Below are 25,809 nucleotides of genomic sequence, written 5' to 3'. Positions count from 1 at the left end.
TGCTAGTATAGCTTATATGTGTATACAGCTACACCTGCCAATAACCTTAATACAGTTCCTATGTTTATGTGTTAAAGACAAAAGCAGAGTTATTTACTGTGACATCATGTTTTGGATGTCATATAACTGTTATTATTTGTGTTCACAGAAGCAGAAAAAGATAATATGCCTTTAAGATACATGTAAGGTAAGCTCAGTGACACAGCAGAAACAACAGAAAGCATAGTGTTAATCTGTTGTTGCTGGGCAAAAGTCTAGACCAATCACAGCCAGCTTCTCACACAGCAAGAGTTTTCACCAATCACAGCCAGCCTCACACACAGCCTGTCTGGGAATTCCCCTAGCAGGAGCTTGTGTTTAGAACTGTATACTGAACTAGATATATATGTGTTTACTTACAGTGCCACCAATTGCAACCATACAAATTCAATTGCAAATACAAATACAAATTGCAAGCATACAAACCAGATTCCATATAAATTGCATACAAACTGCGAACTGCTCATACCAGATCATAAGCAATTGCATACTGCAAACCAAGTTGAGCAAGTAGAACTTTTAGTTAGACCTCAGATACACCTCTCAGAGAGATCATAAAGTTCTTAAATAACTTAAAGTGAGAGTACAGATACTCAAGAGAGAAATATATCCACCATTTTATGCTGAATGACAAGATTGAACAGTTGAACCACCATCTTATGCATATTTGTGATATCTTTCCAACACGTGTTTTGTACATGGACTATCTGCTGCGGAGGCGGCAGTGTTATATATGAAGAAAAGTTTACGTTAATAAAGAAGTTATTTCAAGCATTTGGTGCGCTCTTTAAACCTACTGTTTCCATAGAACAGCGCTAGAGGAATTACAGAGTAATAGACAGTCTGGTTAGACTAAAAGTCAGAGATATCAAAAAAGTTTTAATGCCACAGCGCAAAAGGTACTTCATAGTGCTGCGCTTGCCACAGTCAGCAGTAAGTTTGTGTTGATGTCACTGATTAATTTGCCCTTCCTCTGATCCATCAGAACAATAACCCACAAAAAACAGATCCTGTCTGTGGAGCATACGCCTTCACTCGGTCAGTATTTTCTCAAAAATCCATCAGTATTGCTAATGCAAAAAAAAACAATGAGTGGATCTAAAACAGATGACACGTGAATGGAATATTTGCATGTCTTCTGTATTTTGTATGCACTCCTGCTTTTGGCTACCAAATCATAAGCCAATTCTGATGGGACCATACAGGCCTTACACAGGATCCGTTGTGCATCTCATTTTTCCTTCCTTGTGACAGATCAGAAGAAAGGTCAAATAAATCATGATGTCAGCCAGGCCGAAAGGCAAAATAGTGACCCAGTCATGAAGTGGGGAGGGTGGGAACAGCATGAGAAGTCCACAGAGTGGACCTATGACATAGTGGTGAGGTAGAAGCAGCATGAGTAGACCACGGAGTGGCCCAATGACAGAGTCTGGAGGTGGAGGCAGTATGAGGAAGCCACTGAGTGGCACAATGACAGAGTCTGGAGGTGGCAGCAATATTAGTAGGCCACTGAGTACACAATGACAGAGTCTGGAGTTAGCAGCAGTATGAGGAGGCCACCAAGTGGCAAAATGACCGAGTCTGGAGGTGGCAGCAGAATGAGGAGATGTGGCAGCTACAGCAGCAGTATGAGGAGGCCACCGAGTGGCACAATGACAGAGTCTGGAGTTAGCAGCAGTATGAGGTGGCCACTGAGTGCACAATGACCGAGTCTGGAGTTAGCAGCAGTATGAAGAGGCCACCAAGTGGCAAAATTACCGAGTCTGAAGGTGGCAGCAGAATGAGGAGACCACCAAGTGGCAAAATGACCGAGTCTGGAGGTGGCAGCAGAATGAGGAGACTACAGAGTGTCCCAAAGACAGAGTACGGAGGTTGCGGCAACAGCAGCATCACGAGGAGGCCACAGTATGGCACAATGACAAAGTCTGGAGGTGGCGACAGCAGCAGCATCAGGAGGATACCACAGAATGGCAAGGTGACATAGTGTGGAGATGGCAGCAGCAGCATCAGGATACCCCAGAGTGGCAAGGTGACATAGTGTGGATAAGGCAGCAGCATCAGGATACCACAGAGTGGCAAGGTGACATAGTGTGGATAAGGTAGCAGCAGCATCAGGAGTGGTATCCTGATGCAACCGGGTGAACAATTAGTTCTGGAGTTTTACTGGACCATAAAAGTCAAGTGGGCTTGTGGACATGCAGGATCACAACCAGGTGTTGAATGTCATGATATTTATTTGAAGACAACGGGTTTCGGGATTCAGAGGACCCCTTTTTCAAGTCTGTGAGTCTGCAGAGAGAAGAACAAGATCACGGCCGTACGCTGCCGGCACGTGGGGCGTCTGCATCATTGGTGAAAGAGTGGGGCGGTGGGTGGCAATACTAGTACTCACTGACGAAGGTGGGTGAAATATGGAGCACTTGGCATCAGATGGGTGGCAGCATCAGAGTAGTAGCTGAGGCAGGTAGCCAGAAGAAACCAGTCTCTTTTGTCAGTGTTGGTGTGGCACCATGGATGACCTAGTCTGATGTATCAGGAATTGGTGGGTGGAAATTCTGGCTGATCCACGCCTGATTCATCTTGAGAAAGGTCAGTCTCTCCACATTTTTGGGAACAGGCGAGTTCTCCTTGGGGTAACTATGGCCCCTGCTGCACTAAGCACCCACTCTGATGCCACAGTACTGGCCAGGCAGGACAGCTTTTCCAGGGCAAACTCTGCTAGTTGCAGCCACAAATCCAGTTTGGATGCCCCGTAGTCCAGCGGATCTTCAATGTGGGTTGGCAGGGTGCTGTCCAAGTATGCCACCACCTGCTGGTTCAGGTCCTGCTCCAGGTATACCTGCTGCTGCTGATGAGTAGCTTCTTCACTTTGCGGGTGAAGAAAGCTACTCATCAGTGACTGTAGACTCAGGCTGCTGCTGATGGAACTGGTACTGCTCCTGTCACCCCACCCCTCCCCAGCAGCCATGGCAGTGTAACATGAGTGCAGAGGGCCCCTCTGGTCAGACCTGTGAGAGGATGGATGATGGCGCACATAGGCAGCGGCCAACTGACTACATAGGATGTCTCTGTAGTAGTTCAGTTTGACCTCCCTCTCAGTGAGTGTAAAAAAGGCCCCCATTCTAGACCAATAGCAAGGGTCCAACAAGATGGAGAGTCAGAAGTCATCCCTCTGCTGAATGGTGACAATTCGGCTGTCACTACGCAAGTGAGCATGCATCGGGCCATTTGTGCATTCGGAGAGACTCCCTGCCTTTATCTCCACTGCATACTGCCATGGTGTGTCTGGGTCCTCTGTCTCGTCTTCCTCATCACCCTGTAGCTCCTCTGGCTGTTCCTGTTCCTCCTCTCCTGTCATCTGAGTAGAAAAAGCACCCATTTCGCTACACATTGCCTGTGCTCCAATGTCCTCCTCCCCCTCTTCCTCCTCTTCCAGTTCAGCCCCCACAGGGCTCATGTGGCTATGAGATCTAGGCGCCACGTCTCCAGTCCTCTGACCAGCCATTGTTACCACCATCTGTCCCAGGTCATGAAGCAGTGGAATGACATCATTCTTCCCGTAGTCCTGGCGACTGACAAATATTGTGGCGTCCTCAAAGTGCCTGAGCAAATGGCAGGTGTCATGCATGAGCAGCCACTGGCTGACATCGAAGAAATCGTTGATGGCCTTTCTCTGTTCGTATAGTCGGCCCAACATATAGAGGATGAAATTCCAACGGGTGGAAAATTCGCAAATCAGTCTATGTTGGGGGATGCCGTTCTGCCGCTGTAGCTCAAGGAGGCTGTGCTTTGCGGTGTACAAGTGGCTGAAGTGCATGCAACGTTTCCTGCCCATTTTTAGGATGTTTTGCAGATGGGTGGAACACTTCAGGAACCGCTTGACAACCAGATTGAACATGTGTGCCATGCAAGGCGTATGGCTCAGCCTTCCTTGACGCAGTGCCGACACTATGTTCTTCCCATTGTCAGTTACCATGGTTCTGATTTTCAGTTGTCGCGGAGAAAGCCAGGATTCAATTTCTTGATGAATCACATGATGGAGTTCCTCCCCTGTGTGGAGGCGTGAGCTAGCCAAGTTGCTAGTGGGCCGTAAAGGACATGTACTGTCCCTCACTGTAGTTACAGCTCCACATGTTGGCGCTGCCGTGCACTTTGGTAGACACAGACAGGCTCAAGGACTGGCCCACTTACTGTTCTACATATTTGTGCAGGGCTGGTACTGCCTTTTTCACAAAGAAATGACAGCTTGGGACTCTCCACCTTGGCTCGGCACAAGCCATCAGTTCTCTGAAAGGTGCAGAGTCCACCATTTGGAAAGGAAGGGACTGCAGCACCAGCAACTTGGACAGGAGCACGTTCAGCTTCTGCGCCGCTGGATGCGTGCACGCATACTGCTGTCTCTGCATTCGCTTCGGTGATCGATTGCTGACGGAATATCTGATGAGGAGTAGGAGGAGCATCTGGACCAGCAGAAGATGGGAATGACAGACAGCTCCCTTCGTCTGAGGTGGTTGAGCCTTGACTGGCTGAAACCGGGGTAGTGCCACTGGGTTATGCAGCGTTGCTGCGGCAGGCTGGACCACCACATCGGAGCCACGGTTCTCCCAGGCCACTGTATGACAATGCTGCATATGTTGATGCAGGGCCATAGTGCCAACATTGGCACACTAGCCACGCTTCACCTTCACCTGCCAACAGATTCTACATATGGCCACGTTCACCTCCTCTGGCGGCTTAACAAAAAACTGCCACACCATCGAGTCAACGATTTTCCCGCCAGCAGTCCGCACTGGTAGGCTGCTGCAAAGCAGGTGGTCTACCCCGGGCACGTTTGGCTCCCGACCTCCCACTGCTGCCATCGACTTGCTGGCTCCGCCGCTGGCTCATATGGAAGCTGCCACCCTCTTCTCCTGATGATGATGAAGCTCTTCTGCTGGCTCCCAAGTGCGATCGGCTTCATCATCTAGTAGTGTCTGTACGTCACTGATGTGCTCTTCAACAGTCTCTGGGTCTGGAGCTCGCAACACCAGCTCCCATGCCACTCTCCTCATCACTACATGCCCGCCTAGCGGAGGAAGCAGCGGATGTCTCCTCCACATCTTGGCTGGCCAGTAGCTGCTGACTGTCCTCTAGAAGCTTGCCCTCGCTGTATAGTGGAGCTGAGCCCACAGCATATAATACTTGTCTGGCTGAGGGAACTTGGGATGAAGTGGATGACCAAGTTAACCAATCAAGAACCGCTGGGTTGCTGGTCAAGACACAACCGCTAGATGAAACCGGGAGCTCAGGCCTATCGCTGCGACTCCTGCTACCACGCCTCCTTAGGCTGCTTTCACACTAGCGTTCGGGTTTCCGTTCGTGAGCTCCGTTTGAAGGAGCTCACGAGCGGACCCGAACGCAGCCGTCCAGCCCTGATGCAGTCTGAATGGAGGCGGATCCGCTCAGACTGCATCAGTCTGGCGGCGTTCAGCCTCCGCTCCGCTCGCCTCCGCACGGACAGGCGGACAGCTGAACGCTGCTTGCAGCGTTCGGGTGTCCGCCTGGCCGTGCGGAGGCGTGCGGATCCGTCCAGACTTACAATGTAAGTCAATGGGGACGGATCCGTTTGAAGATGCCACAATGTGGCTCAATCTTCAAGCGGATCCGTCCCCCATTGACTTTACATTGAAAGTCTGGACGGATCCGTCCCAGGCTATTTTCACACTTAGCTTTTTTTAGCTAATATAATGCAGACGGATCCGTTCTGAACGGAGCCTCCGTCTGCATTATTATGGGCGGATCCGTGCAGAACGGATCCACCGAACGCTAGTGTGAAAGTAGCCTTACTCTGCTGCGACCTCTGCCTGCGCCAGGAACATTTAGGCCTCTGCCACTCCTCTGTGCATGGCCTGGCACTTCTTTGTCTGACATACTTTTAGCTAAACTAAATAAATTAAAAGCAAATTTAAACATCCCTAAAAGCGACAAAAATATTTTTCTTTCTGTACTGAAAAAGGCCACTAAACGCTTTCAACACATATAACTGCAGAGGTGAACTGAGAATATATTTTTCTCTTTGTACTGAAATCGGCCACTAAACGCTTTGCAACAGTGAATTGCGTATATATTTTTCTTTTTGCACTGAAATAGCCCACTAAACGCTTTCACAGCAAATAACTGCAACAGTGAACTGCGTATATATTTTTCTTTTAGTACTGAAATACACCACTAGACGCTTTCACCACATATAACTGCAGAAGTGAACTGCGTATATATTTTTCTTTTTCCACAGATATAAGCCACTAAAGGCTTTTCAACATAGCACTTGCACCCCAAGAACAAATTGCTGGAATGACAGAGCTGTATAATGGTTATTTGGATCCCCAAATAATCTTTCCCTGCACTTGTAAATCGCTTTTCTATCACTGTCCCTAGCGCCTTCTGACATCTCTCCCTGCAATAAGATGCTGTGAAATGATTCCTCCCTATCCTTTCCCTGCACTTATAAATTGATTTTTCAGGTTCTTTGTTCACAATGAGGTTTTTCCTATTGCTGTCCCTAGCGCCTTCTCACGTCTGTCCCTGCACTCAGAACGCTCGAAAATGGCAGAATCTAAAATGACTGCCGTATTTATAGGGCTGTGACATCACAGGGCTGGCTGGCTGCTGATTGGCTACATGCATGTCAATCTGGGTGATCCCACCTTCCCAGAGTTCCTTGCCCCATGTCCTCAGTCCTCACACGTGTAGCCGCCATTTTGGGAAAAATTGCGATTCGTTACCACGAAGCGAGAGGAAATTCGCATTCATTGTAAATCAAATTTTTCCTGAAATTTGGATCGAATTCCACTTCGTCTGATTCGATTCTCTCATGTCTATTGGTGATCTACTGTATCTTCAGCATCTTATCGGTGGGGGTCTGAATTCCAGCACAGCCGCAGATCAGCTGTTTGAGGTGCTCTGATGTGTGCTGCAGCCTTCTCACAGCATGCCAAGCACAGCGCCACAATTTGTATAGTGGTTGTGTTTGGCATTGCAGCTCAGGCCTATTGAATTGAATAAGACTGAGCTGCACAAAGGTCATGTGACCAATGAACATGATGTCACTGGCCTAGGATGAGATCACAGCACTCAGCAGTGCACTGCAGTCTCTTCATAGAGCTGATTAGCAGACATCAATACGAAAATCTGAGAACCAGTGCCGGAACCACAATGCTTCATCGACTGTGTAGAGGCCATGCCTGGTTCCTGTGCAGGACTGCTCCCATTCACTTGAAAAAACATTTCCTATAAAGATAAGTAGAACACCATTAAAGGGGTTGCCCCATGATAGACAATGGGGGCATATCACTAGGATATGCCCCCATTGTCTGATAGGTGCAGGTCCCTCTGGGACCCGCAGCTATACCAATAATGGAGTGGGTAGAGTGGTGGCTGGAGGACCTCGGGATTTCTGGCGTCCGGCCACCGCCAAGCGCTCTCCCCATACAATTGAATGGGAGCGCACCGTGCTTGCGCAGCCTCCGCTCCCATTTATTTCTACGGGGCCGGCGGAAATAGCCGAGCCAGCGCTCAGCTATTTTCGGCGGCCCCATAGAAATGTTATGGAGGGCAGCTGCACAAGTGCAGTGCACCCTCCACCACCTTTCCCCGCTCCGTTCTCTGTGTAGGTGCAAGTCCCAGAGATGGGACAAACACCTATCAAACAATGGAGGCATATCCTAGTGATATGCCACCATTGTCTATGATGGGCCAACCCCTTCAAATACAGTATAAATCCTTCTGTAACATAAAAAATTCTTTGTAGTTAAAGGGGTATTCTCATCTTAATGATCAATGTTTAATCTGTTAATGATTTGACAGTGATAATTTTTCTAAATACATTTTATTACCCAATTCCCACCCTTTTTTAGAAAATAATTCCCTTCTTACCTGATGTTGTCTTTGGTCTCCCCTGGTTACGGCCACCTCTCTTGTCGAATTCCGCCGGGCCGCGCTTGCGCAGAAAACGGAGGATTCTCTCCTGGACGGGCTGCGCAATGTCCTGAACACGCTTGCGCCATGATGACTTCTTCCTGGCCAGTATAGTAGAGAGCCGCGAACGCGCACGCCGGCTCTGTACTATACAGGCCAGGAATAAGTCACCATGGCGCATGCGCCGCGCGTTCAGGACATTGCGCGGCCCGGAGAAAATCTTCAGTCTTCTGCGCAAGCGCGGCCCGGCCGGGAGAAGAATCCAGGAAGTGAACGTCGCGCTCAAGGAAGGTAAGTATGAAAAGGGAAGATGAGAATACCCCTTTAAAGTTTGAAGCCTAATAGGGCCACCATTACATCTCCCACAGAGGTTTTGTTCCCACATAGATCAGAAGCATTACATAAACTCTTTATCATTTCCTAGCCGGTATGCTCATAATAGTCATGCCGATGAAGTGCTAATGAGTAGCATTCTTATTCTTTGGAAATGCGCTCATGTGTTTACTCAGGTATGGGAGGGTAATAAATTAAATCTGATGCCACCATGGAACTTGTACATCAGCTATTAATCCCTGTGAGCGAAGGGCGAGCTGACCTTTATGTTCTCTAGAACAATTGTGAAAAGAATAGGTATTTAAGGCATGGAGTACCCAGCATCTGGCAGTTTCTTCTCTTGTGCAATACATATACTATGAGGCATGTTGCAATTTTCACATGCTGTTAAAAGTAAAGTAACTAGTTTCTAGTGTGATTAGTGTTGAGTGAATTTCTGTTTTCAAGTTCGGGGTACAAGGTTCGGGTTATCTAAGAATTCCGTTATGGATTCTCCTACCAATAATATATACCCTATAATATTAACCCTCAATGGAGTTGTATGGAGAGCATGGGCAGTCTTGAATAGACACAGCATAGGGGTTGCGGGGAAGTTGCTGTGGGAGCCAATTCAATTTGCTATGGGGCCCAGCCTTTTCTAGTTATGCCCCTGATAACTTTGTGATAAAAAAAAACTGTTGCACAAATTTCTAGTGCTTAGATTTTCAAGATCTGTTTGATGTTAACATCCAGAGGCTAAATATCAATACACTGTAGATGTAATGCTTCTCAAGGTTGTATAGCTCAAAGAAGATTGCTTGGCCTGGGTATAATTGTTTTCATCCCTGAAATTTGAGCAGTACTATCTGTCTACTGTTGATTTTCAGCTTCTAGTGTAAGCAAGAATGTTTCCACTGACAGCAAAGAGAGATCTTGAAAATGGCAAGGTATTCATGCAAAGTGTACTAGACAGTTGCATAATTTTTCATTATACAACTATTATTTTACAATTGAACGAGGAAATGAGGGCAACCGAGTTATAACTGAGACGAAAGATCTATCGAAGCTAGGATGTGGTTGAATATATTCAGAAAAATTACTGTGAAAATTGGCCTTTATACTTATCCCTTATTGTTATTTGACAAACCTAAAACTATTCTTTTACTCACTTATCTGGATGACTTTCTTCCCTTTCTGTGTGTGGGCAGCAGCTTATCACATGAGACAGTCATACACCTGCATCTTCCAAGATGCATCCCAATGAACTCTTCATCTGATTTGCTATGTGATCACTATGCTGGCACTGGAAGAAGGGAGCAGGGAAGCTACAGAGTATGTTAGTCCACCACCGAATCCAGGAGAAAGTGGACCAGAATGATGGCCAAATGGGGGCACTACCACAGAGGAAACTGTACATTAAAACCTTGCAATATTTTAATACTTTTCGTGGACAAAACCCTTTAATTTCTACATGAAAGCTTTGGGTCAAAGGCAACTTTCACACCTCCGGTGTGACACTCCGGCATGGCTGTTCCGTCAGACAAGCGGAGGAGTGCAGCATGCAGCGGTTTGTGCCCGGCCGGTTCTTCACTTGTCCTTCGGAATGCGTACGGATCTCGCCAGACCCCATTATACTTAATAGGGACGGCGTATATTCCGTCCACATCCGGCAGCACCGCATCCGAAGAATTCCGGCAGGCTGTTCTCTGCGGGAACAGCCTGCCGGAATTTAAACCGGAGATGTAAAAGTAGCCTTAACCTAACACCATAAATTATTTTATTGTTCCCTTTTATTTGCTTCATCTTTCATGGTCCCTACAACTCAGATTTTCATGATGATTTTTATACACTATAGGTCCTTAAATGTCATCATAACCATTTGTTGTTGCAGGACATGGCAAAGTTTCCAGAAAAAGATAATACTGTTCTCGGGGAAGGAGGAATAACACTTAGTGGAGGTCAACGGGCAAGAATATCTCTAGCAAGGTAAAGCTAATTCTGTATTTTTTAGGCTTCCCACCCCATATCTTATAACAGCAATACCTTGCTTTGAATTAATGTTACACAGCAAATCCACTTGTATAAAAAAGTTACTTCCTGCGGTGTTGGTAATCCTCCTGTATAAGTCATCTCTGCTCGTAGCTGGAAGCCATCTAAAAGGTCACCTTGGTTTAAGCGGCTGCATAGAACGTATGTCCATATGCTTTGTACGTGAGGACGTTTGAAAGAAACAGCTCTGCTTTATTTTTATTAGGTAGAACACTACATTCTAAGTGACAAATAATTATTTATATATCCCTTAGATTATTTAATCTAAAAGCAAGACTGAGGCACACCATAAGAGAATACGCCTTTTTTGTGCAGTTCTATCCAGAGACAAGTCATTCAGTCCTGCATCTTGTGCTTCCTGAAAGCAGATTCCAGTTGCCAGGCTTTCAGTTCTCTTTGAGAGCATCTATTGTAGGTGGTGCCAATATTGCACTAAAATGTGACTTTTGTGTGTCTGTGTTGTAAACTGGGACTTATTGCATTCCTATGTGTCACACAAGTGTCACATAACTTCAGTGTGATGACAAAATACCACAACTGAAATGGTCATGCCGCCCAGATCTTAGGTGGCCTCTTCAAGGCCTGCTCTAGATCATGACAGCTGTGCATTTGCTGCCAGTGACATAGCTATCTAGGATGCAGAGGTAGCAGTTGCACCTAGGCATTAGTATCTAAGGAGTCTTAAGGGCATCTTACTGAGCAAAATCCTGTACATCCCAATGTGACAATGTGCCGTGCATGCACTGTGAAGCAAGGTGTACTGTCCTTGGCTTCATCATACACCCAGTGCCACCGGAGAAGAGTCCTGGACTCCTCCCAGTAATTTTCAATTTCATTTACTTTCTTTTACTAGAATTTGCTTTGGCATGTTTTGTGATCCTAAACCTGAACTAAATAATGGCCTGCTGGTTGTTTAATGACCCCAAACCAGGTGACAGGTTCTCTTTAAGATTCTTGAGAAGTTATTGACATACTGTACATGTAGTGCAATAATCCTCTGCCTATACATTCTCATCTATGACTGGGCTTCTGAAACTCCTTCAGCATGACGATTGCACATAATGCCGCCCTCAATAGTTTTGCATCAGCTCACAAATTGTGTGTGGTCTGCAGGTGATGAGCCAATTAAAACAATACATTTGTGTTCTTCTAGAGCCGTGTACAAAGATGCTGACCTCTACTTATTGGATTCCCCATTCAGTTATCTTGACTTGTTTACAGAAAAGGAAATATTTGAAAGGTACGTAATAAGGCCATTTTTCTTCTAACATTGTATTTGGATGAAATTCCAAAAATGTATATTCTTGAAAACGTAAGTTTTTTTTCTTAATCTTGTCTTTATTAAAGAGGGCCTGTCGCCTCCTCTATAATTATACCTATACCTTTAGCTGCTATGACCGATCTTGCAATCTTGAGAAAATCGTCTTTTAATTCATATGCAAATTAGCTCCATGCACCATAGCTCTGACCCTTCCCACCCTCCCAGTGCCTTCCTCTTTTGCTTGATTGAAAGGGCCAGGCGCAACGACTCACATGTAAAGGCAGAGTATCTCAAAGTTTGCTGGATTAGTTCTGGCATCTAAAGGTATGGGTATAATAGGGGGTGGCAGTCCTACCAAATACATTTAGTGATGACAGACTTCCTACCAATACATATCAAAACATAATAAATAACAACAAAATATGGCACAGATACAATGATCAGAAGACCAAACAATTGCATCTTGAGTCATCAGAGTCATAAACTTGGCTATGCTATCAAGTTAATTGATGATTATACCTGCTACATAATCCATTTGTTTTCTCGAAATCTAACTGCATTCAATATCCGAATAATCAAATGTGTCTATATTCTAAAAAAAAGGTAAAAGATGTGGGTAGACATGAGCTTAAAAAAATTCCCATTTTTAGTCCTAAATGATGTTTGTGAAGAGGAGACAGATGATTTTCTTGTCTTCATGGGGGATCTTAAAGAAAAGGCTGTTGAGACAGTGTAATGCATCCTGTTAGACTGTGAAAAAGACAAAAAGGAGATAATTTGTTACATTAAAAACTGCAGGCTGCACTTAGAGTTGGGAATGTTTGGATAGATTTGTTCCTTGACAATGGCTAGGATGATGACATTTCTTGTCATAAGACAGATATAAAACCTACATCTACAAGCGGTCATGCCAAGATTATTAAGAGGCCTCAATTCATTCTCTCAAAGAGATCAGTGCACAAATATCTCCGGCAGTCCCATACAGAGTGCATGCCTGACCTACCGCGTCGGGATGCCCGCTCCCATCCGCTCTAACAAGTGGAGCAGCTTTGTAAATATTTTACTTAGCTACTGTATGTGTCATTTACAGTTTTTATGCTGATTGTTGAAATCTGTATGTGACACTCATGTGACATAACAACATAGCTCAAACTGGGTAACTGTCATCTCAGTTCCCATAATTTCTCTCCTGTAACAGGGTTCCATCATTTTCAGTGAACAAAACCACTAAAGGAGTGGTTTTATGAAAATGTCAGGGTGTTCTGATGTTGAACAGACAGCTCCTAAAGTGAATGTCCTCCATTAAGTGGCATCTGTCATCAGATCTGTACCTATGACACTGGCTGACCTATCACATGTGTGCTTGACCGCTGAAGACATCTGTGTTGGCCCCATGTCCATATGTGTCAGCATTACTGAGAAAAATGATTGTTTTAATTATATGCAAATGAGCCTCTAGGAGCAACGAGGGCATTGGTGTTACACCTAGAGGCTCAGCTTTCTCTGCAACTTCCACAGCCTCTCCACTTTGACAGGGTCAGGTGTCATTACACACTACCCCGCCCTGTTAATCAAAGTGCAGGGGGAGTAGCAGTGGCAGAGAGAGCAGAGCCTCTAGGTGTAACAGCAACGCCCCTGTTGCTCCTAGAGGCTCATTTGCATATATTAAAATGTTATTTTTCTCAGCAGTGTAGGCACATATGACCATGGTACCAACACAGATGCCTTCAGATGCTAAGTGCACATGTAACAGATCAGCCAGTGTCATAGGTGCAAATCTGCTGACAGATGCCCTTTAAATACTACTACATTTTTAAATCTGTAACAGGGACAAGATGTAACTATAAATTTTATTACCCCCTATAGCCATGCCTAGTTCATATCTTTAGATCAATAAGGAGGGAATTCATAAAGGTACAACATGTGCTTGAGTAAGAGGTGCCAAATTTAGTTCCATATTTGTCTGTCCATGCAAAAGACAATCACCTCTAGAGCAGCTATGAGCTGGAGTGGCAAAAGAGGTGGAAAACTGCAAAAGTTAAGTTGCTTTTTTTTTTTGCACAAATAAATCTTATGCCAAAGCCCATAACCTGTAAAAAATGGGGGAAGCTTAGCAAAAGTGGTGCAAAGGAAAATCGTCCATAGCAAAGAATTGGAGTGCTACTTTCAGTTAAAATGGGCCTCTGAAAAATAATTGATGGAATCTCACTGATAACGTCTCCACTTTTTATACCAGTTTTAAGAAATCTCTACTATACTTTATAGCAAAAGAAAAATATGACTTTCCCTTTATGTAACATTCATTGCTAAATATTAGAAGATTTATGGTATAGTCAGATAATAAACAAAGCAGAGTAGTAATGTCATCATATCTCTTCACCTTTTTATATCACCAGACTAGACCATCAATCCTTGTGAGAGGCCATCAATATTAGATCAGTCTTGGGTCTAAGGCATTAGGCATTCAGGCAGGCGATTGTTGGGGAGGAAGCAACCTCCTCCACAGTAACGCCATCACTCTTCCCCATAATGAATCCTTTTTTTATTTTATCACATTTTCGGTTGCCAGTTAGTACTTTAACTCTTGGATTACCTGTTTAATACAACTAAGCCTCTGTTCCCCCTGCCATTAAGAGTTCTATTGGCAGTTCTATCAATGTTGACGGCGAGAGTAACTTAGCATGCAGCACTATTCTTGCCGTAAAAATTATGGAAACCTCAGTGCAACTTTCAAATCCATCATATGAAGAAATCAGAACAGCGTCTTTGGCTAATGTAATAAGCAAGATTAATTATGAAAACATAGCCTAACTTTTTTATACTATAGTCTTTTCTGTAGCTCTGACGTAGATCTGAATAATTAGGAATTAAGCATCATATATCATTTTTTTTCTGTGTATGAAATCTATGAACACTTAGTTTTTTTTCACCAGATTTGACAGATTTGTTTGTTTCTTTTAGCTGCATCTGTAAACTGATGGCCAACAAGAGCAGAATCCTTGTTACTTCAAAACTAGAACAGCTTAAGAAGGCTGACAAAATTCTCCTTCTGCATGAAGGTAGCTGTTATTTTTACGGAACGTTTGCAGAACTTCAAGATCAACGTCCTGACTTCAGCTCTCAGCTAAAGGGATTTGATTCTTTTGATAACTTTAGTGCAGAAAGGAGAAATTCAATATTAACTGAGACCTTGAGGCGATTATCCGTTGACAGTGATCCAGTAGTTGTTAGAAATGAAGTAAAAAATAAGTCATTCAAGCAAGCTGCAGAATTTATGGAAAAGAGAAAGAACTCCATTATTAATGGTCGGAAATCAAGTCGAAAATTTTCTATCATGCAAAAATCTCAACCACAAATGAGTGGAATAGAAGAAGAGTCTCCCACAGAGCCTGAGGAGAGAAAGCTCTCCTTAGTTCCAGATTCAGAGCAAGGAGAAGCAAATTTGCCAAGGAGTAACATTCTCAATACTGGCCCAACTTTTCAAGGTCGAAGAAGGCAATCTGTTTTAAACTTTATGACGGGTACATCAGTTTCACAAAATCAAGGTCCTTATGGAAGAGCAGCATCCGTAAGGAAAATCTCAGTAGCCCCTCAATCCAAATTATCACAAGAATTAGACATTTACGGCAGGCGTTCTTCACAAGACAGCGTCCTGGAAATAAGTGAAGAAATTAACGAAGAAGATTTGAAGGTACTGTAAGGTTTATCTATCAGGTTGTTTACTGAGTATGAAATCTGAATTGGCAGTGGATGTAAAGGTTTCAATGTGGTTATCACAGCAAGCAGTCAAAGAGGAAGTATGAGCAGCAAACAAATATTTGTTATTGAGCAGAAGAACGGCTATGCTTCCTCTCGGATCTAGTGTGCTTTATAGTCTATGAGATCATATGATTGAATTGATTATTTGGCCTCATTCACATGGCCATATCCTCTTTCTGGAGCACTTGCCCAATATTATACAAACACCCCATTGATTTTAGTGAGAGCTGCATTAATGCTTAATTTCCCTTGTGGTGACGCTGTAGAAAAGGTATTGCCAAGTTACAGATTACAGATGATCATTGTGGGTCTGAGCAGGTGAACTAGCTTATTGCTAAGGGACCCTTCTAGCAGAGATTTTCCAGAACAGAGAACCCCTTTAAGTTTGCATTAAGCTTGTGAGCAGCCACACTGCTCTGCCCAGAGACTACTGCAACTAGGGTTTTAATTAAGCCTCAGTAAAGTTGCATTTGCTAATGAGACTTGTGGCTTCCCAGAACATAACCCATTAAAAAAGGAGAAAAACTAGAAATGTATTTTATTCCTACTTTATGCTTCCCTGTTTTACACACATTAACATGCATATGATTTATAGTCTTCTATAAGGGGTATCACTGAATAATTATCCTACTTAAAACTTAACTTTTAGTCATTATTTGTTAAAAATAAGTCCCACAGAAATAATACGTGTATTATAGATAGCTGCATAGGTCAGATACAATGGACTTAGGTACAATGAGACACAGGGTAGATGTACAAATTCAAGTACTCGGATTTGGACCAAGGGTCCCACTCACGGTTTGATGATTTTTTCGTTGTATGGAGATGAATCATATGACAACAGAATAGACGTAGTAGGAAGGTCCACAGAGATCTTGATAAAAAAGTGTTGGGATGGACAGTTTTTCTGGTGCAGGACAGAAAAAGGCAGATACTGGGGAGATAATATCCCTATCAGGCTATTGAAATTCTGCCTAAAAGCGGAGAGGTCTCCCGCCTAAATGCGGGAGAATCACCTCCAGAGGAGGCGACCCCACTTATCGACGGCTGTCCCTGTTGTCCTATCCCTCAAAAAATAGCTCCCAGTGTCTGTACAGCCAAAAAAGAAATTTAGAATTCCCAACGCGTTTCCTCCAATACAAATGTGACCGGATTCATCAGGGGAAGAAAAAATGTAGATATGGATAATAAAGATAATGAAGTGGCACAATAGCCCTCAGCACAATGGCTCCTCTATCGATGTATCCAACTGAGTAATGCAGTCCAGGACTGCATTACTCAGTTGGATACATCGATAGAGGAGCCATTGTGCTGAGGGCTATTGTGCCACTTCATTATCTTTATTATCCATATCTACATTTTTTCTTCCCCTGATGAATCCGGTCACATTTGTATTGGAGGAAACGCGTTGGGAATTCTAAATTTCTTTTTTGGCTGTACAGACACTGGGAGCTATTTTTTGAGGGATAGGACAACAGGGACAGCCGTCGATAAGTGGGGTCGCCTCCTCTGGAGGTGATTCTCCCGCATTTAGGTGGGAGACCTCTCCGCTTTTAGGCAGAATTTCAATAGCCTGATAGGGATATTATCTCCCCAGTATCTGCCTTTTTCTGTCCTGCACCAGAAAAACTGTCCATCCCAACACTTTTTTATCAAGATCTCTGTGGACCTTCCTACTACGTCTATTCTGTTGTCATATGATTCATCTCCATACAACGAAAAAATCATCAAACCGTGAGTGGGACCCTTGGTCCAAATCCGAGTACTTGAATTTGTACATCTACCCTGTGTCTCATTGTACCTAAGTCCATTGTATCTGACCTATGCAGCTATCTATAATACACGTATTATTTCTGTGGGACTTATTTTTAACAAATAATGACTAAAAGTTAAGTTTTAAGTAGGATAATTATTCAGTGATACCCCAGTTTATATTCCTACATTGTATATATATTCTCTGCTGTGAAATTTTTATAGTCTTCTATAAGCTTTAATTTTAAAACATTACTGTCTATATCAGTAGATATTTGGCCTCATGTTTGGTACTCCAAGCTTTCAATGCTCAATTATCTGCTTAAATCCAATTGTTCATTGAGGTTTACCATGGTGCTGAGTTTGGGTAGGGATAGCTATTTTGCTATTACCAGAAGCTACAATTTAATCAAGCTTCACTTTAAACATTTTACAAGTTGGCATTGGCATCATCCGAGCAGCTGGAGTGGCGAAGTTTGCTTATCCCTGGCCTAGACCAAGGGTAGCGTCGAAAAACTGAAATAGCGTTTATAGACAAAATGTGACAAACATGCAACATTCGATACATTTAGTGCATGGTACTCCAATGGAAACTAAAGAATAACTGACATCAAATACTAACCTCATGATAAATTAATTAAAGTGATTAAAATAAATTAATGTTAGGGAGGACTCTGTTAAAAATTATTTTGAACAAAACTCACTCACCTTTCCAGATGCCCTCTGTTCCAGTACCAGGTCTCCCAGCAATCCCTGTTGTACCAGAAGTGACAGGAACCTGTTCTAGGTGATAAGACTGCTGCAACCAAACAATGGCTTCAGTGGTCACATGTGCAAGAATGGCATGACATTGCCTTACATAAGCATTTTAGTTAGGCTGGACAATTCCTTTAAGTCTCAATTGTAATATAGAAAAGTCTAAGTGATTGTAAGCAGGCACTAATTGCACTATTGGATTTTTATTGCACAGGAATGTTTCCTTGATGACACAGACAGCGCAACGCCAACTACTTCTTGGAACACCTATTTCAGATATGCCACTGTGCATAAAAGTCTAATCTTCATTCTTATTCTTGTCCTAGTCATTTTCTTAGTAGAGGTATGTGAAAGTAACATTTATGCTACAGTGAATGGCTGTTATATGGCCAAATGGCAGGAATTCTATGTTAAAGAAAATAGATATTTTGCAGGTCAGCATTCTACCCAAGCTAACATTGATTGTACATCCTGCTAGTCCTACTGGATTGCTAATGTAAAACTGGAAATGGTAGCTTGCTTGGAATGTACTACATAGCTAACAATTTATCAACCTTCACCTATGTTGTATTATTTTTTATTTTATCATTATTTAGATTTAAAGAATATATTTTTGTGTTCAGTAAATTACAGTTGTACTCCTGAACGTGGCGTATAATAATTTGACTGACTGCAGCACAAGCCAATAATGCCCACTTTATGTCAAATATGTTGGTTTTAGAGCTGTAATATAAATAATATCTAAACAATATTGTTTGTCTTGATTCACAGGTTGCTGCTTCCTTGACTGGTCTGTTGCTGATTAGTCAGTAAGTATATTATTTTTCTAAAAAGATCCTTTAAAGGGATTCTGTCACCTCGTTTTAGCCTATAGAGCTGCTGACATGCACGGCTAGATCGCCGCTAGCATTTCCACAATATACCTGTCCCATATCTCTATGTGCTTTTATTGTGTTTAAAAAATGGTTTTATAAATATGTAAATGAGCCTGGTAAGGAGCCCAAGGGGCTGTACTAGCCTTCTTGGAGCCTAGCCACGCCCCCTGTGAAGGAGCCCAGCACCTAGTCCTGTGTCCCCTGAATCTCCTTGCTCACAAAGTTAGATCGCCGTAATCTCGCGATGGGCGAGTTCACGCATGCTCCTTACCAGGCTTATTTACATAGCTATAAAATCATTTTTTAAACACAATAAAAGCACACAGCGCTATGGGACAGGTATATTGCAGACATGCTAGCGGCGATCTAGCTCTATAGGCTAAAACAAGGTGACAGAATCCCTTTAACAGTTATTAATATTAACTAGATTTTGTTTATTACATTTAAAGATATAGTATCACTTGTGTTTTATCCAAATTTGTATGCCTGTAGTTTCATTTTCCAATTCACAACACCAATGATGGGTATGCCGTTTAAACCTCTGAATGCTTAAAGGGGTATCCCCTATCTGCAGGATAGGAGATAACTATTAGAACGGTGGGAGTCTGACTACTGGAACTCTCACTGATCATGAGAATGGGGACCCCATACTTCTCAGAGAACCCCCAAAATGAACAGAGCGAACTGCCTCTCCATTCGTCGGTATGGGAGTTCTGGAAATAGCCAAATGCTGTACTTGACTGTCTCTAGGACTCACATAGAGATGAATGGAGCAGCAAGAGCAGCAATGCTCATGCTCGACTTGCAGATCCATTTATTTCTGGGGGTCCCAAGGGGTACTGGATATCTGTTCTCATGATATATGATGAGGTCCCAGCGGTAGGACATCACAGATCTTATAGTTATCCCCTATATTGTGGATGCGGGATAACTTTTAGCAACCATAATACCCACTTTAAGGCATCCTTTAATTGCATCACAGGGATTTCCTACACCAGTAGTTTATATAAAAAAATTTTTTTTTTAAATACCCCATATGGGATACAATAATATTTGGTATTATCATGGCTGTAATAGGGCTGTGGAGTTGGTAAGTTCTGACTCAGACTTTTGCATTTTATAACACTACGAATCCAACTCTGACTCCTTCATAAACAGCCAATAATTTAGTAATATCAAATTTACTGTAGTAAAATGCTAACATCAGGCTTTTTCTTACTATCATGTAAGTAAATAGGGCTACTTAGAACGTAAACCATATTTACTGGCATACAATTTAGGAAATTCCTAAATTCTCTAAATTCTTGTAAATAAATATGCAGTGCAGTATGCATTGAATAACTGGAAAACACTTTTACACACGTAAAAATTATATGACTGTGTCCTCAGAAAACGTTAGAAAAGCTCTATATGTTTGTCCTGAAAATGCTGAGAATCATGTGAAAGTCTAAATGGGAATAAAAGAAGCATGTAAAAAGTGGAGCTGCTGTATTCAGTTCTTGTCACGAAAGGGTTGTCTGGAAATAAAAAACTTTTCACAGGTGCCCACAGCCGGCCTCCACTATGGGAACTTGCAGTACCTGCTATCTGCGTTCCTGCAGCACAGGCTACCATGTGTCTATCTTCCAGTCCACAGATTTTTTACTTCCTCTCTGGTTCTTGTTTATCCATCTTCCGGTCCACGGCTTGTTTACTTTCTCTCCGGCACAGGCTTGACTGGATTCAGTGGTGACGTGTAAGAGACACATCACTGCTGAAGACAGTTATTGGCTGAAGCAGTGAGATTTTAATGCCTATTCCAGGGTCAAATCAAACAAGCCGCGGACCAAAAGATAGATACCCGAGAGACGGCCAGGACCAAAACAGCTGAAAGTAAGTAAGTATGATTATTTTTATAGCAGAGGCACCTGTGAAGCATTACTTATTCCCAGACAACATTTTTAATGCTGTCTTTATATTCTGAGATGACAGTAGGCATGCCCACTAGTGAATTTCCTCCTCTGATCTGAACTACTGAGCATGTGCACGACAGTTTCAGGCATTGTAACTAAGTACTTTGTAGCAGCATGAAGATACCTAGTATAAGGGACAGGAAAGGTGAGAACTGATTATCTATCATCATTAAGCACCTTGCGTATCACTTTTTATAGTATAAGAACAGGAGATAACACAGAAGAGGTGAGAACTGATTATCTATCACCACTAGAACACCCTGCTTATCACTGATTATAGTATAAGGACAGGAGAGAACACAGGAGAGGTGAGAACTCTAGCATTTCTAAGATCCTTTATTTTGAACATCCATTGTGCTCATTTTGCTTATGTTTTTGTCAGTGACGTCAAAGATCCGTTATTTTACACAGGAGAAAAAGTCCATCACGCAGGACTTTTTTTTCCCATGTTATATAACGGATCTTTGAGGGTACTACCAAAAATAGATGTAAATTGAGAACAATGAATGCTCAAAATAATGGATCCATTTTTATTTTTCTGTTCTTCTGAGAGATCAGAAGTATGGAAAACTAAAGGGTGATGTGACCATGGCCTAAACGTTTCTAAATTTACATGACAGTAAATTAATTACACAATATTATTAACACAATATTTTTTTTATCTGGAGTCTGACTCTGACTCCACCCAAAACTAGCTTTGACTCCAACTCCGACTCCATGACTCAACTCCACAGCCCTGACCTGTACAACTGTTTAAGGGTGCCACACATAGTTTTGTGTTGTTGGGAGGAGGGGTCAAGTGGCGAAACAAAGCCTAAAAAAATGCCTGCCTTGGTCAGAGTTTTTGTAAGGTTAGGGTTAGTGGTTTGGAAGTAAATATAGAAAAAAAATTGCGGCATTACCACTAAAAAACTTCATTATTCCAAAACAATGACTAAAATTGCCATTGCGGTACAGGACGCACGCTACATGGAAAAGCCATGGCTGTTTCACGCACTAGTTCTTCCTCTGGGTCTTGCGTGCTGCAGGAGGATACCATCAGGTGATTTATACCTAGGGAACGCCCACGTCATGCTGTTAACCATTTCATTACCATCATACTAGAAACAACAATACAAATCATTCAAAGAAGGGTCACTTACAAAAATACAGGCATGTCATTCCTATCATTAAGACCAAAAGTGCCCATCACATTCATTTTCAGAAATAACATTGCTCCCTTCCTAAGCAATTCTTTGTGTTGATCTTTGTGTCAATTAGGGTTAGTGGTTTTGTTGGGCATTTTTGAGGCATTTTAGCCTATATAGTGGGGGTCATTTATGAACAGTTTATGCATCTTTTTTATGTAAAATTGTCGCAGGACCTGGCAACTTTTTTAATGCCTGTGCGACAATATTTGTTGCATGGATGTGTTTAGGCCACGTTCTGCACAAAGGAGTATCAAGGGACTGGCGGGGGCGGAACGGGGCATGACGAATGCTGGGCAGGGACTCCAGCCCCAGAAAATGTACTAATTTGACATCAGGAAAAAGGCGTGAAAGTTGCCAAAACACTACACCACCCAGGAGCTTGCCGCTTGCACAGAAGTGCTTGGTGATCACGCTGGGAGCTTGCAGTGTTGTTATCATGCTCAGCGCAGGTCCTTTGGCAGGTCTTTTCCACTCAAGAGAGGAGCGAACTGCAAGTGGATGAGGTGTGTATTTTTTCCCATTCTTTAGCCACCATTTTAGGAAAATGATTTGTTACCACAAAGCGCAAGGAAATTCACCTTCATAGCGAATCAAACTGTTCCTAAACTTTGGCTCGAATTCCACTTTGCATTTTTCGATTTGCTGAACACTAGTCTTTATAAATATCCCCCAGTGTGTTTTTTTGCCTTGCTTTTTTTTTTCTTTGGTTAATCAGTAAGTGGTGGCATCTTGGATGAGAAAGCCATAATTTAAGATAACAAATTACTGTTCAATGCCATCATCAATGGCCTAGTCTGAGCCATTGGTAGAATGCAGAGCTGTCATTTAGCATGATTGATTTTTCAACTATAGCACTCAATAGCAACCAACGTGACAGATCAACTTTTTAATCAGTTGGCATCTGCCATGTTTGTTCATGTCAGATGCTTATAGTAGACAGTGAATGGTCAGCCATTCAAAATCTATACTATATATAACTCTTTTTCTCTCTGTTTTCCAAGAGCTATACCTTTTTTTTTTTAAATTATTCTGTTCTCAAAGCCCTATGATGGCTTGCTTTTTGCAGGACAAGCTGTAGTTCTTATTGGCACCATTGAATATTTCATGTAATGTATATTCTGACCCCCTTAAATGTTTTTTTTATTTTTCTGTCTGCGGTGCTGTGTGAGGGGTCTTTTTTAAGGGCAATCTGCAGTTTCTATTGACCATTTTGGAGAATGTATGACGTTTTGATCACTTTTTACTCACTTTTTTATTTCTTATGGTACCTACCATATAGATAAATATTTTTGTATTTTGATAAGTTGGACATTTTCAGACAGATTAATACAGTTTTTTATTTTTATTTATTTTTAATTGTAAAATTGCATAATGGAGATTTGATTTTAAAATTATTTTGTTTTTATATTTTCAAAAACTTTTGTACTTTTTATATATATTTTTTTATATTTAAGGAACTTAAATATGTGATCATTAAATCTCAACATTAAGTCACCAGGAGCAGTCCACTCCTGGTAAATGACCTTTCAGATGCTGTGGTTGCAATTAACCACAGCTTCTAAGGGGTCAAATGTCTATGATTGGAGTTATCTCCAATCAATGTCGCCACCATTAGGTGTCTGCTGTATACTACAGCAGTCACAACTGGATATGGTGACCTCAGCTCCATGATTAAAACCCTGACTTCAACCATAGTTATTATTATTTGGGTTTTTATGAGCCAAAAAAAGCCTCCCTAATGTAGGTTATTATGTGGTCGCTTGATTGAGATTCCACACCCTCTTTGCACTCATATGCACTTAGTATTTGTGCACAAATACTGGCCGGTGACTGGATCATAAAGCTTTATGTGATCTACCATTGTGGAAAACCACTTTACCTCTTATGTCATCCCTGTTTTCTTATAGATTGTAATCTCTTGAGAGCAGGGCCCTTAGTCCTTTTGATTGAATTGTTGATTACTGTAGTTTGTTACTATATAATATCAGACTTTGCACATAAGTCCTGTAAATTACAAAGTGTTACAGATAATTTACCCTTCAGAACACATGCAAAGAAATTCTGTATATCATTAAAAAAAAATCATATAAATTTAGACTTTCATATTAACACAATCAAACGCATGATGGAGAAAATTGGATATTTTGTATACATATTAATTAGTAAAGAAAATGTAAGGCTACATTTACATTATTATTAATAATTCAGAGTCCATCATGATTTCCGTCATTTAGTACTATTTTTTTCCATTCAATTTGACATAATCTGCAACAGAGGCTCCAAAAGGACCATCAGAAACAGACTTGAAGCTAACTTTAGTTTAAACATTCTCCTTAATTTAAGGTTTTCTAAAATACTTTTTTTCTTCTCTCATTTAGAAGCAGTCCTGAAACGAATAAAACAATCAACGGAAATGAAACCTCTAAGGCACCAATAATCGTGACCTCAACTAGTTCCTACTATGTGTTCTATATTTATGTTGGTGTGGCGGACTCTCTGCTGGCAATGGGAATATTCCGTGGTATACCACTGGTGCATGGTCTCATATCTGCCTCCAAGGTGTTGCATCAGAAAATGTTAAATGCCATTCTTCATGCCCCAATGTCTACTTTAAATACAATGAGAGCTGGTATGTCCATAGTTTACTAAAGTGTGGGCATCAGCCTCTTAAAAGAAGGGCATTGCTTATGACTCTATGATTCTTTCTTTTCTCTTTTCCTTTCTTGGGAAACAATCTGTCCTATGGCCTATGGAAACTGTGCTTTCTCCTATATTTCTTATCGGGAAGCCTTGTAAACCTTCAGGTATTTACTCTCTATATTCTGCACTATTCATTGATTGCATTCTTTCATTCATTTCTTACATGCGCTGGGACAAATTTTGCATCTAGGATACTAAATCGTGAGAACTAAAAACAATATAGTACAAACCGGATTCCAAAAAAGTTGGGACACTAAACAAATTGTGAATAAAAACTGAATGCAATGATGTGGAGATTGCAAATGTCAATATTTTATTTGTAATAGAACGTAGGTGACAGATCAAACGTTTAATCCGAGTAAATGTATCATTTTAAAGGAAAAATACGTTGATTCAAATTTTCACGGTGTCAACAAATCCCCAAAAAGTTGGGACACTGTAGCAATAAGAGGCTGGAAAAAGTAAATTTGAGCATAACGAAGAGCTGGAAGACCAATTAACACTAATTAGGTCAATTGGCAACATGATTGGGTATAAAAAGAGCTTCTCAGAGTGGCAGTGTCTCTCAGAAGCCAAGATGGGTAGAGGATCACCAATTCCCACAATGTTGCGCAGAAAGATAGTGGAGCAATATCAGAAAGGTGTTACCCAGCAAAAAATTGCAAAGACTTTGCATCTATCATCATCAACTGTGCATAACATCATCCGAAGATTCAGAGAATCTGGAACAATCTCTGTGCGTAAGGGTCAAGGCCGTAAAACCATACTGGATGCCCGTGATCTCCGGGCCCTTAAACGACACTGCACCACAAACAGGAATGCTACTGTAAAGGAAATCACAGAATGGGCTCAGGAATACTTCCAGAAACCATTGTCAGTGAACACAATCCACCGTGCCATCCGCCGTTGCCAGCTGAAACTCTACAGTGCAAAAAAGAAGCCATTTCTAAGCAAGATCCACAAGCTCAGGCGTTTTCACTGGGCCAGGGATCATTTAAAATGGAGTGTGGCAAAATGGAAGACTGCTCTGTGGTCAGACGAGTCACGATTCAAAGTTCTTTTTGGAAATCTGGGACGCCATGTCATCCGGACCAAAGAGGACAAGGACAACCCAAGTTGTTATCAACGCTCAGTTCAGAAGCCTGCATCTCTGATGGTATGGGGTTGCATGAGTGCGTGTGGCATGGGCAGCTTGCATGTCTGGAAAGGCA

General features: G+C 42.2%; 1 protein-coding gene across 1 annotated transcript in view; it reads left to right on the top strand.

The window, feature by feature from the left end:
• CFTR (CF transmembrane conductance regulator) overlaps nt 1-25,809 on the top strand; it is a 196,509-nt gene that overhangs the window by 108,937 nt on the left and 61,763 nt on the right. Inside the window, exons 12-17 of the mRNA XM_044280293.1 lie at nt 10,196-10,290; nt 11,507-11,593; nt 14,576-15,305; nt 18,096-18,224; nt 18,653-18,690; nt 24,277-24,527. Of these exons, the coding sequence (XP_044136228.1) occupies nt 10,196-10,290; nt 11,507-11,593; nt 14,576-15,305; nt 18,096-18,224; nt 18,653-18,690; nt 24,277-24,527 (1,330 nt within the window). The remainder of the gene's footprint in view (nt 1-10,195; nt 10,291-11,506; nt 11,594-14,575; nt 15,306-18,095; nt 18,225-18,652; nt 18,691-24,276; nt 24,528-25,809) is intronic.

The sequence above is a fragment of the Bufo gargarizans genome, chromosome 2 (assembly GCF_014858855.1).
Source record: "Bufo gargarizans isolate SCDJY-AF-19 chromosome 2, ASM1485885v1, whole genome shotgun sequence".
In the NCBI taxonomy this organism is placed as follows: domain Eukaryota; kingdom Metazoa; phylum Chordata; class Amphibia; order Anura; family Bufonidae; genus Bufo; species Bufo gargarizans.
The sequence above is the reverse complement of the archived record's forward strand: the minus strand, read 5'-3'. Positions and strand labels throughout refer to the sequence as shown.